The sequence below is a fragment of the Hyposmocoma kahamanoa genome, unplaced genomic scaffold (genome assembly GCF_003589595.1).
Source record: "Hyposmocoma kahamanoa isolate Upper Pololo Valley unplaced genomic scaffold, ASM358959v1 95, whole genome shotgun sequence".
In the NCBI taxonomy this organism is placed as follows: domain Eukaryota; kingdom Metazoa; phylum Arthropoda; class Insecta; order Lepidoptera; family Cosmopterigidae; genus Hyposmocoma; species Hyposmocoma kahamanoa.
In genome coordinates, this window is record NW_020654972.1 from 8,771,504 (window position 1) to 8,787,599 (window position 16,096).

The 16,096-nt window shown below is 38.1% G+C and overlaps 1 protein-coding gene across 2 annotated transcripts in view; it reads right to left on the reverse strand.

The window, feature by feature from the left end:
- Positions 1–16,096, reverse strand: part of LOC113238118 (1-phosphatidylinositol 4,5-bisphosphate phosphodiesterase) — a 60,578-nt gene that overhangs the window by 2,541 nt on the left and 41,941 nt on the right. For both annotated transcript variants that reach the window (XM_026474845.1, XM_026474844.1), the window contains exons 11-19: positions 15,495–15,648; positions 14,367–14,524; positions 12,704–12,910; positions 12,130–12,294; positions 11,153–11,357; positions 10,040–10,171; positions 4,888–5,065; positions 3,073–3,276; positions 213–369 (exon numbers count right to left, since the gene is read on the reverse strand). In XM_026474845.1, the coding sequence (XP_026330630.1) occupies positions 213–369; positions 3,073–3,276; positions 4,888–5,065; positions 10,040–10,171; positions 11,153–11,357; positions 12,130–12,294; positions 12,704–12,910; positions 14,367–14,524; positions 15,495–15,648 (1,560 nt within the window). The remainder of the gene's footprint in view (positions 1–212; positions 370–3,072; positions 3,277–4,887; positions 5,066–10,039; positions 10,172–11,152; positions 11,358–12,129; positions 12,295–12,703; positions 12,911–14,366; positions 14,525–15,494; positions 15,649–16,096) is intronic.

Here is a 16,096-nt window from a genome sequence, read left to right on the forward strand (position 1 = left end):
ATCTCGAAAATATAGTTAGGTAGGCGCCGTCTGATGCCCCCGAACCAAATCGATGCAAAACGATATTGGAAGTGAGATTTTTAATTAGCACCAGAACCTGGAAAACAATAGAGTTGTCCCCAACCTCTAGTAAGGCATAGTAAAAGGACAAATCAGCAAAATTTTTACAATGCATACGTTGCTGACAAATCCCTTTTCTGCTCAATGCATACCTTCCGTTCGTCCATGAACTTTTTAGTGTTGTTCTGCTTCTTCTCCCTAAGCCGCCGGTCTTTCTCCTGCTTGGTCTTCAAGGTCTTGTCGTTAGCGACTTCCTTGCTCGTCTCCATGCTTATCTTGGCTTGGCGCGCGTTCATTTCTTTCAATTCCCTTTAAGGATAAATTATACAAGTTAAGTATCTTTTAAAATGGCATATTTCTGAAAAAAAGTGCTTTATGCCTTTTAATGACAAGAGAACATTCTATTGTCATTAAAAAGTGATGGAAACCCGTAATCCAATGCTCGTTACGCGCAATTACAGTATTCCCGACGATGTGGGTCATATCAATTTGTGAACTGGCAATCGGTACTATTTCAATTTTGACGTCATTTATATAGCATCTGATTTAACGTAGTTTTTAAATATTTTTTGACACTACGTATTTTTATTTAAGAGGGAGCAGAGGAAAAATTCCTAATAATCGATTTGATTTTAGAGGGGTATATTCACTTTAAAGTTAATAATAAAATATTGTATGAGTAACTACACGATATATTCAAGCATAGACACTAATCAGAAACATAAAACAATAAAGTTTCCTCGATAGATAAAAATGACGAAATGACCTCTAATTTTCACATTTTTTCGATTCATCCTCGAAATGCTACAGGTTATTAGGACAAAAATTAGATTATTAATTATATTTATGCATGATCGAGAACTGGCACTACGGATTTTTTTATAATCCCTTTAGTTTTAGAGTTATTCCGCTAAATCGAATTTGGTAGTTTTAATGCGCAAAATTCAACATCTCCTGTCGCATGTCACGCGAACTTCAGGCATATATTTGTTTCACAAATTTGGGCGGAGCCAACGTCAAAACTTTTATGGCATGCTCCCTCTTAATAAACCAGATGCTATATAAATGACGCAAACAATTTTTTTCTTCATCGTGTAAACTTGTCAAAATTGACATAGTACAAGTTGCCAGTTCACAGTCGATATGGCCTGAAATAAATGCCTAAATACATTAACTTACAATTACATGGACGTCGGGTCCGCGCTAAAAAGTGTCCGAACTTATAGGGCGTTAAAATCGTATACAGAGCGTCATTCACGCTTTAGTCTTCGTTTGTTCGACTGACAGCGAAGGAAAAAATTAGACAGTACTGCGATGACATTACAATTTAAATTCAACGATTTAGCTTTTTTATATGCCTTTACATGTCACTACGTTTAAATAGGTTGACTTGGAACATTTTTTTCGTGGTTTTTGTATTAGACCCGTCGTCTATTTATTTGTAAGTCAATGACTAAATAAGTAAAAAAAAAAGTGGTTACACGGTGACTTATAGCAGCGATGCAAACGCGATACAGTAGCGACACAGTCGTTAATCGTCTACTTTTACACACGCGCGCGATTTTAAGCAGTGATGCAAACGCGATGCATACGCGACTGCATGGTCACCTATCACAAACTCGAATTTAGTTTTTCCGAAATAACGTTTGTTCGAATGTTCATTACTCCGAAAACCGCATTATAACGAAACCGTTGTTCTTTCAGGATATGTTGATTGTTTATTGCAAAGACACGATTATGTTCGGTCAAGTTAGGTTTAAAAAACTTCGCGGAAGGAGGAAACAGCGAGAGGAACACCCTTCCTCTCATCCTATGCGCCCGCAAACGTTAAGGGCGCAGGCGGCTGGCCTATGCCCGCTAACTGCCGCCCTGACAGTGAACCCTGAATGGCAAAACGGGGGCTTTGCACTGGATAAGGGCTCACGGGTTGGTTGGCGTGCCAAGTATTCCACTAACGAGGGAGTGGGGACGGTAAAGTCTCCCAGAGGTGGGTCCGCAGTCCCGGACAACCGCAACCGGGGCCGTAGATCGTTAATCACGTCGCCCCGTTCAAAAAAAAAGTTTAATAGAAAAAACATTTTCCTCTCAAAATTACTTTCGAAGTTATGAAAATTCGAGTAAGCATTGTTTTTGGGGGCTTACCATAACCTTTCAAAAAACAATGTTATTTCAATATAAGCTTAATATAATATCACTCATATTCGTACCATGACAAACCTGTCAACCAAGTAATGTATTATTGCTAAAGGGACTGAAAGAACGAATGATTTCCCAATATTGTCTATTCTTGACTAAAAATAGGAAAGAAACAACGCTATGTGAACTGCATAATGCCATCTCTTTCTTTGTTGATGTTCCTAATCGTCCTATCGTAGTATAATGTTAAAGTACTTAATATTATTTACATTTAGAGAATTTTAACTGCCAAAAAAAGAAAAGTATGTAATAATGAAATCTATTGAAATTACGTTGTTTTCAATTATTTTTCCGCATTTTCATGAAGAAAAATAAATAAAACAAGCTGAGTCTTGGTTGTCAAGTTGTGAATTCGAAACTATAGTCTAGTGTCGACTGTTAGTTTCGCCAAGGAGCATATAGATGGCGTTGTCATAATTTTACGAAATAATAAATATAATATAAATAAATATAGAAGAGATATATGTAAATAAATAAGTTCAACTTAACTTTTAATCATTACAAACCAATATTAAGACAATAAAACTGAAAATAATATTGTTTCCACTGCAGCCGTGTAACCATTATAAAATTACTAAATTTGACATAAGAGCAATATTACTTTAATGTTACAGTCGCGTTGTAGTACGAACTGAGTGAATGAATAGTCACAAGGCTGCCAATAAAACATCGTCATGGTACGAATAGTCAATGCAAGGTTGAAGTAATACGGTTTAAGAGGTTGCGGTAGGCCAGGTCATCCGGACCGCCGAAGCCGCATCGCTACACTCGAGCGAAAGGCGCTTGCGCCGCTGCTGAAGCGGCCGCGAGCCGTACCGCTCGTGCTTGCCCTCGAGCTGCTTGAGCTGCGCGGCCTGCGCCTGCTCCATGAGCCGCTTGAGCAGGTCGCGCTGCTCGTTGAGGCGTGCGCGTGCGCCGCCCCACTCCTCGGCGCGGTGGCGCGCCACCAGCTCCGACCACGCCGCCGACTGCTCGCCCACCAGCGCGCGGAAGGCCGCGTCGGCGCCCAGCTGCTCCTTGCTGCGGCGGGACGTCACACGTATTACCGGCCTCCGCGGCCGACGCAGAGGGCACATTTGTGTCTCTCGCGGGTTCGGGCGTAATTTGTGGTTGTCCATGTCGATTGTGAACTGGCAACCGGTACTACAATTTTGACAACTTAACAGGTTGAAGAAAGGAATTGAATAAAAATACGTAGTTGTGTACAGTACGTATTTCTATTGAATAAACCAGACGCTATGTAAGTTATTTTTTTCTTGTCAAAATTGTGATAGTACAGGTTGCCAGTTCACAGTCGATATGTGTATCCATTGCACCCGCGATACGGGGTTATATACGGCTATATTGAGTGTGTGCGTTATTATTATAGCTAAAAAGTCGTTGAACAACCAAATACAAAGATACGACGCAAGCACACAGTAATATAAATATTCGTGAGGTCCGCTGGTTCGTTCCGTGGCTTAGTTGGTATAGCGACCGCTCCGATCCGGCCGGATCGAAGAATTTTTTTCTGCGTGTTCGACCTTTGTATTAATAATTATAACAAACTAGTGGAGTAATTTCACATAAAAATAATTGGATATCAATTTAATACAAATTTTAATTGTTATTATTATATCAGCCAGAAGACGTCCACTGCTGAACATAGGCCTCAAAGATTTCCATACTAGTCGATCGGACGCGGCGTGCATTCATCGTTTACCCGCCGCCCTTACCAGGTCATCCGTCCGTCTAGTAAGGGGCCACCATTCGAGAACCTTTCTGCCCCAACGGTCATCAATTCTATGAGTTATATGTCCAGCTAGAATCCATTTTGTTATTAAAAATCGCACCCATAGCCACATAATACATAATAACATAGCCACATGTAACAATAAATTAAAAGTGATTTTATTAACCAACTTCAAAAAAGGAGGAGGTTCTAGATTCGACTGTATTTTTTTGTGTGTTCTATTTAAATTTGAAAAAATATTCCACCTTTGAATGTGGCAAACTAGAGAATAGATCCGGTTTCGCGCACTTTCCGTTAACCGATTTCAATAAAACTTGGCAAATAGATGTAATACCACGAACTTTTGAGGTCCTCTTTTTATAAAGAACGCGCAACCGAATTGGTACCCCAGTTTGCCACCATTTTATTCAAATTTAAATGCAACCGATATTAAGGTTAAGTTCCAGTATAAAAGACTCATGATAATCGGTTCACAAATAGAGTTATCATTTGCAATGTTGCATGTAAATGCTCATGCTTTGTTAGCAATTGAGAACCGCCTCCTTTTTTTTGAAGTCGATTAAAAATAAATATTACTGACTGCCTTATTAAAACCACTTGTTATATTACCCATATGATACATTATAGATACACACACATATGATATTATTAATAAAAAAAAACAAGTTACATCTAATTTATTTAATTAAAATAAACGTATATCTTTAATGTTTGTATGCCTATTGTTTGGCAGAACAAAGAGATTCAAGAAGAAGATATCTTTCATTCATTCATGAATTATGAACAATCTAAGAACCATTTGACCCATTGATCTCTTCATTGAGATGCAACGAATTCTCTCACTGGGTTACCGCCACTCACATACTGTGCTTCTATAAATTAACATAATCAAAACTTACTTCTTTCCCTTAATCATTTTCTCAAGCGTAGAGCACTGCTGTTTTTGCAACGCCATCTTCTCCTTCGAATGACGCTTGCGCATAGTCTCCAAGTCCTTCTGGTGCTTACGACCGGTCTTCACGAAACCCTTCTCTTGACGAAGAGTCTCCACGGTGATAGGTTCGAAGACGAGAGGTTCTGGAATGTTAATTATTAATTGTAAACTTTAACCATATTAGGATGGCTATGCGATTTTAAATAACTTGTTACCTTTTACTTTAAAAGTGATAAACTAAATAACTTTATTTGCATTGAATAGGTTTTTTTATGATACCAAAGTGACACGCCTGTCCCTAGAAGTTGCAGTGTCACTCAGAGCTTTAAATCACAATGATCTGAGGGGCACTGTCACTGCGACTGTCATCCTAAGACATAAGTTGACAAGTCCCTTGTGCCTGTGCGCAGTAATGTAAAGTAAAACGCAGTAGTAATGCACACATTACTGCTTGGCGGCAGAAATAGATAAGGTGACAGTACTTCCCTGGACGAACTCTTTCACAAGGAGCTCTACTGCTACTAAGCAAGTTTTACAAGATGTTAATCATTCGATTAAAAATATAAGCGTGCAAAATCTTTGTACTCAATATTCATTTACACTGTATTGATGTTCATAATTAGCCGTTTATACAATTCAGTTCTTTTTCTTAATTGTGAGTTTTTTGTTTCTTGCGCCACTCGGAAAAAGCGTTATGTCTATGCAATAAGAGCTAAAAACAAGTTGCGCGCTTCGCTTCCACTCGGACCAACGCGAATCGCACCACGTCTTTTTCACTCTATTATCGCGTGTATGCGTGCGTGTATGCGAACACGGTCCCGTATATACCTAAAATATACTACGTTCTGTCGCTGCGTCATTGTTTTCGGAGACGTTGTTCTCAGAACATCACCTCTGGATGTGTCAATCATGAATAAGCTAGTTAGTTTTTGTAAGTAATTTAGTCACAATTATATCGTACCTGTAGGTGATTGTTGACGCTTGAACATGGTTGTGTGCTAAACGAATAAATGGTACTGTTTCTCGTAACTTGTGGCGTTAATAAAGCTATATGGAAATATTTCTTTCTGTGCGGTCTAAGTAACAAGATTTTAAACCGAAAAATCTTTGCAACTTGTGTGTCGTGGTTGAGATTTAAATAACTCTGAATATCTTCGGAAACCTGGCATACCCTACCGTAATAATAATAACTACTTATTACTGTGCACAATGTACAATAGGGCGTTCAATTCTTCACTAGAAACGAGACTTACGTAATAAAGCCCTCCTAGCGTCACATCGGCCCGCAAATGCAGCCGCTTCATTACTTTATTATGACAGCAAAATAAAAAAAACCCGCTCTGCAGGTGTCGACGAACTAATTCCAGACACTTTTAGGTTACAACTATATGTTGCTTAGTATTTTATGGCCCATTCACACGGGGCCAATTGACGAACCATTCCACAAAGCCAGGCCAGTCTAGTGAAAAGGGCGAAATTCGCAACGCCACACTACAGCCAGTGTTACAATAAGTTTCATTAAGATTCTTTACTAAACGGCTAGGCAAAGTAGTGGAGTGGTTCAGAAAGCACTTTCATACAAGGCCATTACATGAGCCAATTCAATGCACGTGTGGTGGGGGAAGGTATTGGCCAGAAAAATAAGAATTGGTACAAATTTAGTGGATTGTCTTTATCACTTGTTTCGAAACACTCCTTAGTTGATTGTCTCCATTTATACGACGCCAGTAAGTGGCTTGGCTTAATGGAGTGATTCGTCGATTGGCCCCGTGTAGACGGTCCTTTAAGCATTATAGAAAGGAAGAGAGGCAGAGGAAAACCGAGACGTAATTATTTAGATTCGATAAGAGAAAAAAATGTCATCCCGTAACAGGAACTCTATGGCGCTGAACAAAGTTCGTTGGTGGTTATCCCACCCACTACAAGAGCCTAAGGTCTTTCACATATTACATAACGTAATCGCCGGAGGTTAAAAATTCAAAGCCATCGTGTGGTATGCAAGTAAACTCCCCCAAAAGCTACAGATATGTCTGTTTGTATAATACTGCCGCGGTATAATAACTTTTATTCGACTTTAAATTACCGCTTAGTAGGCTTAACTTTAAAAGTATTATTTTCTGAAACCAAAAGTAATAGAAAAACAAAAGAAAATTAAAACCAAATAGAAAAAAATTTCGTCATTTCAACAATCTCCGTCCTCACATCGTAAAAACTGCTCTTTGTGCTTATCACGCATATGTAGCCTCTAGTTTTGCGATATGGACTACTGCTCTGGGGAAACGCTGCTGCTACACATATTTTGCCTCTATTTAAGAAATGTGTCAGGGCCATGTTTGCTGTGGATCAGCGCGAGAGTTGCGTAGCTTATTTTAAAAAACTGAAAGTAATATCCCTACCATCAATGCCATTGCCGGTGTATTTGTCAAACAAAACCTAACAAAGGCAACTTTAATTTAGTCAAAACTAGATATCCTAGAAACACAAGAAATAAAATAGAAATAAGGCCCAAACAACGCCCTATGTATGAATGAATGAAATATGGGAAACTCTTATTAACAAGTTGTAAAAGTTAATAATAATAATAATAATAATAATAATAACGCACACACTCAACATAGCCCCGCACTAGGGAAATCCTGTGTCGAGGGTGCCATGGACACATACATAGACAACCACAAATTACACCCAAACTCACGAGAGAAATAAATGTAGGCCATACAAACATTTCTCCCGACCCGGGAATCGAAGCTGGGACCTCTGCGTGGCAGTCCGGCATGGTAACCGTTCGGCCACGGAGGCAGTTGAAATGACAATGAAAACTTTAATGAAACTTAAATAAGAAGGAGAGTAAAGAGTATTAAGAATTAATGTAAACGCTCTTCGTGTCTAACATGATCCATACAATTAGAAGATAGTTCTAAAAATACTCGGCGTTTGCGTCGGTTCGATTCGGTTTATGTTTCCGCCGCGCTGTTGTGATTCAACGGCTATTTCAGAGCCGTATGATAAACATTACGCGTCCAATTCGCAAAGCAATTTCTGAATTTTAATTCATACTTTTGAATGGATTGCTTTGAATAAATTTTTATTCATATACATTTTAATAGGTAGCAGTATAGTCTGCCTTTTTTGAAGACGGAGTAAAATGACAGTTCATAGCGCAAAAGTGTTGCCCGTTTGCGAGCAGCTAGTGATTGCAGTCGATAAATATTCTATCGACTATCAAATGAATATTGGTCCCGCTTATGGAATAAATAGCCGAACTTCTTTCATTTGAATCATCCTCAACACATTATTCGTCGAATTACTGATCACAAATTTATTTTAATTGTAAGTATTTTAATTTTTGTAAGTTCATACATAATACACTATATTTAGAACTATGTTTATGAAAAATACAAAGAGGAGACATATTTCAAAGATTTATCATATCAATTCAATGCAGATAATCAAGTCCGGCTATTCTTATTAAAATGTATATGAATAAAAATTTACCTCGGTACTAGTAGGCCAACTGTCAAAATAAGAATAAAGAAGGCAATATCGCAATTAGTAATCCTAATGACTAACGTCGTAACTTTCACTCAGTCATTTTTGGCAAAATATTATCTTTTTTCACAATCTATCGATAAAACTATCGACAACAACGACACTATAAATTTTATAAAAACTGGCAACCCTACAAATGTCATTATACTCCGTTTTAAAAAAAATACAGACTATAGTAGCTCCTTGTGAAATTAGAAATATACTATTTGATATTTTTTGTAACTAATAATATTGTCACAGTTTTCATATTCTACTAAACTGGCAGGCAAATTTTATTACATTACAAATTTTATAAGTCTGAAGCATTGACAATGGTCTAAAGGTAATTCTAGTAATGTAACTAGAGTTATTAATTATACATGACATAAGTAATAGTAAGTTATTGTCATGTCATGTAGAAGTAAAAAAATATAACAAAGTCATGTCATTGTAGGTGAAATCAATTATATTGTCAAATTTGACAAGCTTAGAAATTTTTGTCTCTCAGCCATGACATCAGCTTACGTTTAAATAAATGATTATTATTTATATCTTTTATATTAGAGGGTAAAGTATTATATATTTTCAAACACATGGCCCCAGATTGTCTCAGGTAGTAACTTAATTTGGTACCACTGTGATTAACTAATCTTTCTGGGTACCTTATAATTTCTATTGTGAACATGCCGTGTCCTTTTAAAAAGTTTATAATTATTCTTGACAAAAATGGACACTTCAAAAATATACAAACAAGGAAAGAGTTTGTTCAGGGAAGTACTGGTATCTATTTCTGCCGCCGAGCAATAATATTATATCGATGGTTATACACTATAATGCTTGCCATCTGGTGAAAGGATTTGCGAGAGAACTTTATTCTGAGTGTCACTGCAACTGTCATGGATAGGCGTGTCGCTTAATACCCGGTGCAAGACTTGTGCGTCCCGTTGTGCGTACGTAGATTAATGATTAATGGCTTCAGATTATTAGTTATTTTCAAGGATGTTTAGCATTTTTTTCATGCCCTGTTCAATTATTAACTGACAGTCAAATCTATGCATCCACAAACCCGTGCTTATACGAGGACAGATTCAGGGACAGTCCTGTATCTTCGACATGTGTTTTGATTATAGTGACCCTGTCAACCTCTTGGTTATGCGGGAAGGGTACTATGACCTGTGCGCGCACAGGAACCTTATAAGTTCAGGTCCTGACCCCGGAGCAGCCAGTGTACAGGGTCACAGATCCTTGTCACTGCCATCATCCGATTCTCAAGAGGCTAGTGCCTAGGGTGAGCTGCCTCGGGTGCACGTACCGTACCATTCCTATTTTCAAGGTAGGTACGGGAGCTGTAGGCACGCTCACTTCCCGTTGTGCATTGCACAACTAACGGTTGCCACCACTAAGTCGTTGAATCTAAAATCCACTACCAAATCTCATATTTAGTGGCGGAGGCTCATTTCTTTATTATGTATAATCAAGCCATATCCTTCACTTATCAATGTTTTATTGGGATTCTTAGAAGTAGTAGCGATCTTGGTTCCCCGAATAGCTACCACTTCAAAAAGAAACAAACTGATTATAATACTGACCTTCCTTCTTCTCTTCAATGGTGACCTTCTTCTCCGGTCCGCTTTCTTCAATCCCTAGTTGCTTCATATTGTCAGTTCGCTCCTTCGCCGCGCCCATGAAGGCGCGCGGGTCCGACAGCGCCGCCATAAAATCTGCGCAAGCGCATACGGTTAGTTAAAATATTCATCATCACCATGATCATTAGCCTGTCGCATTTATCTTAAATTTTGTCGGAACGACATCCGTTACTTTGGCAATATCTAGTGTTATTTATTACTTTTTTACAGAGGCACTGACCTAGCGACCTGAAACCGATAGGAATTTAGGTCACGCATCAGTCTCAACAAAGATTGCCTATACAATAATTATGTCAAAATAATGTATACAGTGTTAAATCTTTGGGGAGAAAATAAAGATTATTATTATACATTTCGCTACTAGACATAGACTTATTCCATTGTGCGCTATTTTGCCCGGTTCTCAGCTTGTCGCTTCCATCTACTGCCAGCAGCCTTTCGCAGGCCTTCGGTCCAGTTATATCATTGATTTATACCATTAATGGTATAAGTGGTACTAACCTGCCCTAGTAGATCCCAGTCATACCATTATTAGATTGTCACTCCATCTGGCCAGAGGGTGTCTTACACTATACACTATGTTAGTCGAGACCACGGTTATCGGTTCATCGACAGATATGGCCAGCCCCCTACCACTTCAGCTTGCATATTCTACCTTGGTTCTCTGTCGGATAACCTCATGTTGAATCTTATCTTTTAGAGAGACAATATCATACAAAACTTAACTCAAACAACACTCCATTTGATTTCAATTTTAATAAAACCTTTTTATTGAATGAAATTCTGTTGATAGATAATGAATATGTGCTGGATGTACAGTGGAAAACCCATTATGCTTGATTCGTTGGACTTTGGACCGTCGTTGAATTTATATCTTTAGAGTCAAACTTGACGTCCTGTCCCGTGGACGGAAAGGAGATCGAGTACAATAGCTAGTAATAAAATATAACCTCCACAAACTTTGACCGTTATCTTTAAAGATGTACGGTGTTTGCTCAGACGGTTTCTGTTTTGAAAAGCTGATTTATGATCCAAAAACGATTGGGAACCACTGACCTTCAAAGCCATCTGGGACATAAATCTTCAGTTCGATATTGCAGAACAGCATAGGCAGGGACATGGGGAAGTTGGCCTCTGTTCTGAGTGAGATGTGCCTGTAGCCTGCCTGCAGTCCGTCCAGGGGCAAGATCCGCTGGCCGAGGAGTTTGCCGTTCTCGTCGTACACGCCAAAGCGGAGCACCGCCAAGTCCGGGAGTACCACCTATGCGGACAATACAGTGGTTTACACGGTAAGACCTAATAAAATGGAAATTGGTTGGGAGAACCATTCGAATCCCTTTTGGCGGCCGTAATTGCAATACCTCTCGCTGAGGGAAAAGGAAAATTTATTTATTAGACATTATGATCAAATCTGCATGTCGATGAAGGTTCACATCTCTTGGACGTCTTAAACGTGTGACATCACAGCACTTGGAATCCGTACCCAGCAGTAGGACGTATAATGAATCCACTATTTTATTTATTATTATATTTTAAAGGCACTCTACATAAACTTCAACTGAATTTTTCCGTATACCGTTCATTCGTCATACAAAAACATTTATATGGTGAAAAATTATACATATTATGCAGCGTGTTTTTGATTTTCATTAAATGTACCTTTAAATATTGTAGTCCAAAAACTCTTAATTAATAAGGACAGGAAATTTCGTGTAGCACTATAGTGATGTTTTTTCTATAACTATAGTGATAATTTTTCCACTTATAAACATATTGTAATCTATTTATTACTTATGATGTTTTTTTTTATAATACTAAGTCACGGGGCGGGATTAGTAAAATAAAAACATTATTTTAACTACGATAACGTGCCTTTTTAACAAATAAGCGTTTCTATCATACCAGCTCGCGTAACTGCTTTTTTCCTTAAAAACTTGGATCAGATGATCCATACGATTTGTATGAGAAGGTAAGTTAGATTAACAAAAAATATAAATAAATTTTACATTTAAACAATAGAACAAGAAACTTACTTTACGGAACAGGAAAGGCTCCTCATTGTAAACAGGATTGAGCCCATTGGAGGGCACCATACGAGTCCTGAACTCCTTCCGGATGGTGTCAGATGGCAATCCGTACATGTCCACTTCTACGTACGTCCCGATTTTCTTGTCCGACAAGAACTGACCTGCGATAACCTGAAGAAAGAGGAGAACTAATAGGAATAGGAATACTAATTATAAACATACAATGACTACAAAATGCCATCTAACGCTATCGGCGAATGCATTGAATCTCGGTAGTAATTAGCAGTCTGATACTGATAGGTGGCGCCACTTGTAACGACCCCTGAGTGATAATCAAGCCATTTACTGACGCATCGATCGGCAACCTCTTCGAATCTCGGTAGTGTTAACGGTCTGATAATAATAGAAGGCACCACTTGCATCGATCGCTGAACGGCTGTCACGCCATTTACTGACGCATCGGCGAATTTACCCAATCTCGGCAGTAGTTAACAGTTTTATACTAATGGATGGCGCCAGTTGCATCGACCGCGTGACGCCATTTCACAACAGTTCAGTGCCAACAGATGGTGCTACTTACTTGCACAGCACACTGAGCGGCAATCACGCCATCCACAGGAGCATCGGCAAACGGGTCGAAAGATCGGTCAGCGCGCCGCATGAAGTCTGGTTTTAGCAAGTACCCGCAGTTGCCGTTATATTCAAACTTGCCCTGATTCAGCTGCATCGGCAGGTCTGACGTTTGGAAGTTCAACGAGACCATTTGACAGCCCGCGTTCCAGAATACCTGAAAAGGTTTGTTTTGGAGTGTATTCGTTATTTTTTACTTGCATGATGTTTTAGTTTAATTAATTACTGTAAATACTAATAACGTGTGAATATTTATTAAATTATCTTACCATTATTTTTGTTAAAAATAGTATTATATGCAATCGTTGCATAAGAGGCTTTTAAGTACAGTACCGTTTTATACAATACTTTTTCTACGAGTAAATTAAAGTAATTAAACACAACCAATATTTAAAGATTATTTTGTTAACAATCTACGACAACAAACACAACGAAAGCCAAAAGAGACGCTAAAAAACGAAAAATCAAAGAGATAGAATAGAAGTGTCCGTGATTGGTCGAATACTGCTTACATTTTAACCAATCAGAAGGCAGTAGAGCGTTTGAGTAGTATGATAGGCAACGTATAGCGAGAGGTACTTTATAAATATAAACGACGATTGTATCATAATTATAATTTTATACCTGTATTCGATTTCAAAGCTTTGTCCAGAACTCCTAGACGTCTGTTTGACATCAACGCTCTATTATTCTTACAATTCTAAATACAAAACCTAAGCTGCCAGTACTACAGTAGCGTCATATTTGATATTTTATACTGTTTTTAGACAGTTTTTTTTTTGGCAAATGGTTCCGCCTTTGTATCTGTTATGTAAGATTTTAAGATATTATTCAATAAAATAATTTTAATTTTAATAATTTCACAAATGCAGTGGCGTTATTCTGTTTAGGAACACAGTGACGCGTTTAAGGAGACTCTTTTAATTAGGAAAAATACAAGGTTCTTTGTTTGGAATTCATTATAATTCTATGTACAGTGCGGTAAAGTTGGCGATTTAAATCACATTTTTTTGAATTGCCCAAAATTTTATCGTTTTTCACTTATCCAAAATCATATCCAATCCCATGTGCCTTTTCCGACTTCCATCCATCTTTTATTTTATATTTTTTTCTTTTATTTATCTAAATTTATTTAAGAAAGTAATATAAAAATTTAACTGCTGTAATAATAATATAATATTTATTCTATATTTATACTATTTGTTTATTTACGTTTTTCACTTTTTCTCCAAGTCTCAAATCGCTTTTCGAAATTACATTCCATATTGTAAAAGCTTCACCGTTTTAAAAATAAGTTAGTCAAAACACTTTATATTTTAGTGGCTAAAACGCGAAAAGACAAGAGAAATAAGGAAAAAAAACTTTATTGAATTTTTTCAGTTCAGTGGCGAGTACCATAGACAACAGAATTTTGGTACAGATCTAAAAACAGCGCCTTGGTGATAAGGTTAATGAAATTATAATTGACAGATTAAAGTACAGTAGAAAAAATATCTTTATAAATCAGGAGTTCAAGGCAAAATCCTATATTACACGAAATAAACTTTGAGTTTGCTAAGCTCTGCTATCTGCTAAGTTAGTCTATTTCACCATAGCTTGAATATCATATTTACCTGTGGCATATAATTAGAGGAGTCAGCTCTAGTCCCTTTAGGGTAGATACGCGACATCTGCCGCTTATTGTAGTTGACGAAGTCAATGGCCTGCGACTTGAGGTAGCTCATGCCCGTCGTCTCAGCAAACGAGGACATATTGTGGTGGATGTTACGCCCTGGGAATATTTTGTTCTTGTTATTATTATTATTATATATTAAAAAATCGGGTTTTCCGGGTTCGAGGCGACTGTCAACAACAGCTAGTTTATTTTACTGCCTCCGTGGCCGAACGGTTCCATACCGGACTGCCACGCAAAGGTCCCAGGTTCGATTCCCGGGAGAAATATTTGTATGGCCTACATTTCTTTCTCTCGTGAGTTGGGGTGCAATTTGTCGTTGTCTATGTGTTTGTCCAGGGCACCCGCGACACAGGGTTTCCTAGTGCGGGGCTATGTTGAGTGTGTACGTTATTATTATAATTATTTTTATTTCTCGTATCAATGTCATGTCTGTCACTATTTTTCATAAAAAAACATAAATTACATTTTCATAAATGACTGTACGCTAGTAACGTGAGAAAGAAAAAGTAAGAAAGTTAATCTCTTTAAACTTATCTCTTAAAGACACTCTGGGGCCCAGATTGTAAATTGACGTAACCGCACGTTTCTGCAGAACAAATATTCTTTTAATACCGGCGGCATTACTCCAAAGCAAAATGCCATTACGTCATTAAATCAATCTAGCGGTCTCTGACTGTACTTATAACAAATGACAATTGGCTCTTAAGTCGACAGAGAATAATCAAATGTGTGCGTATTGTAATGGTATGTTTGTATAGTGTAACGCAATAGCTCTATTGCGTTACGACGTTGAGATTGTTTGTGAAATAGCTCTGAATTACGGTGCAGTCTGGCCGCGGTGAAGACGGTTCTAAAATCTTTCACTAAATGTCAGTACAAAGACCTTTAACAAAAACACATAGGAGAAATTCGATAACTCGATAACTTGACCTATAGCTCAGTATACTACTGCAGTATGGTTGGGCGTTCAAGTCCCATCGGATCGAAAATGTTTTTTCCATGTGTTCGATCTTTGTATAAATAATAATTATAGTCTAATGATGTTTTGGTCAAAGAAGTAACACACTATCGGCCTCCTCGAAGCTCTGGAACTTGATAGGTTGCGCGTAGTTCACCATGGAAGAGAGCCAGGGGTGCACGTTTGTGGTGGAGCCGGTGTACGCCACTGGAGGCGGTGCGTCATCACTAGCTGCTGCGGCTTCTGCTACTATCTCTTCGGGCTGGAAATAATATCAAAAAATGCATTTTTTTGTTTTGATATTTCTTCTAAAACGACTTAAAAAAGGAGGAAGTTCTCAATTCGTGTTTTTTATATATGTTACGCGATAACTCCGGAACTTTTCCGGAAATTTTGCAAACCTATTTTGATGGTAATTTTTTTTTGTTGGAAACTCTTTTTTGTCAGTAGTGGTTTCGTTAAAACTTGAAGAAAATATTCCACCTCTAATGGTGACAAACTAGGGGATGAATGACTTTTCTTGTACAGGGTAGTCTTTTTGTCGTACTCTGTACTGATTACTAATTACCAGCAAAGTTCTATGTGGCTAGAATAGAAAAACATAATTGTCGCCTCGAAGTGCCACACGAAAGTGCGGTACAGTGAAATCTGACTCGCAGACGCCGAAATATTTAACGGAGATGGGGGACGGTTCAAATTGTCATAATTCC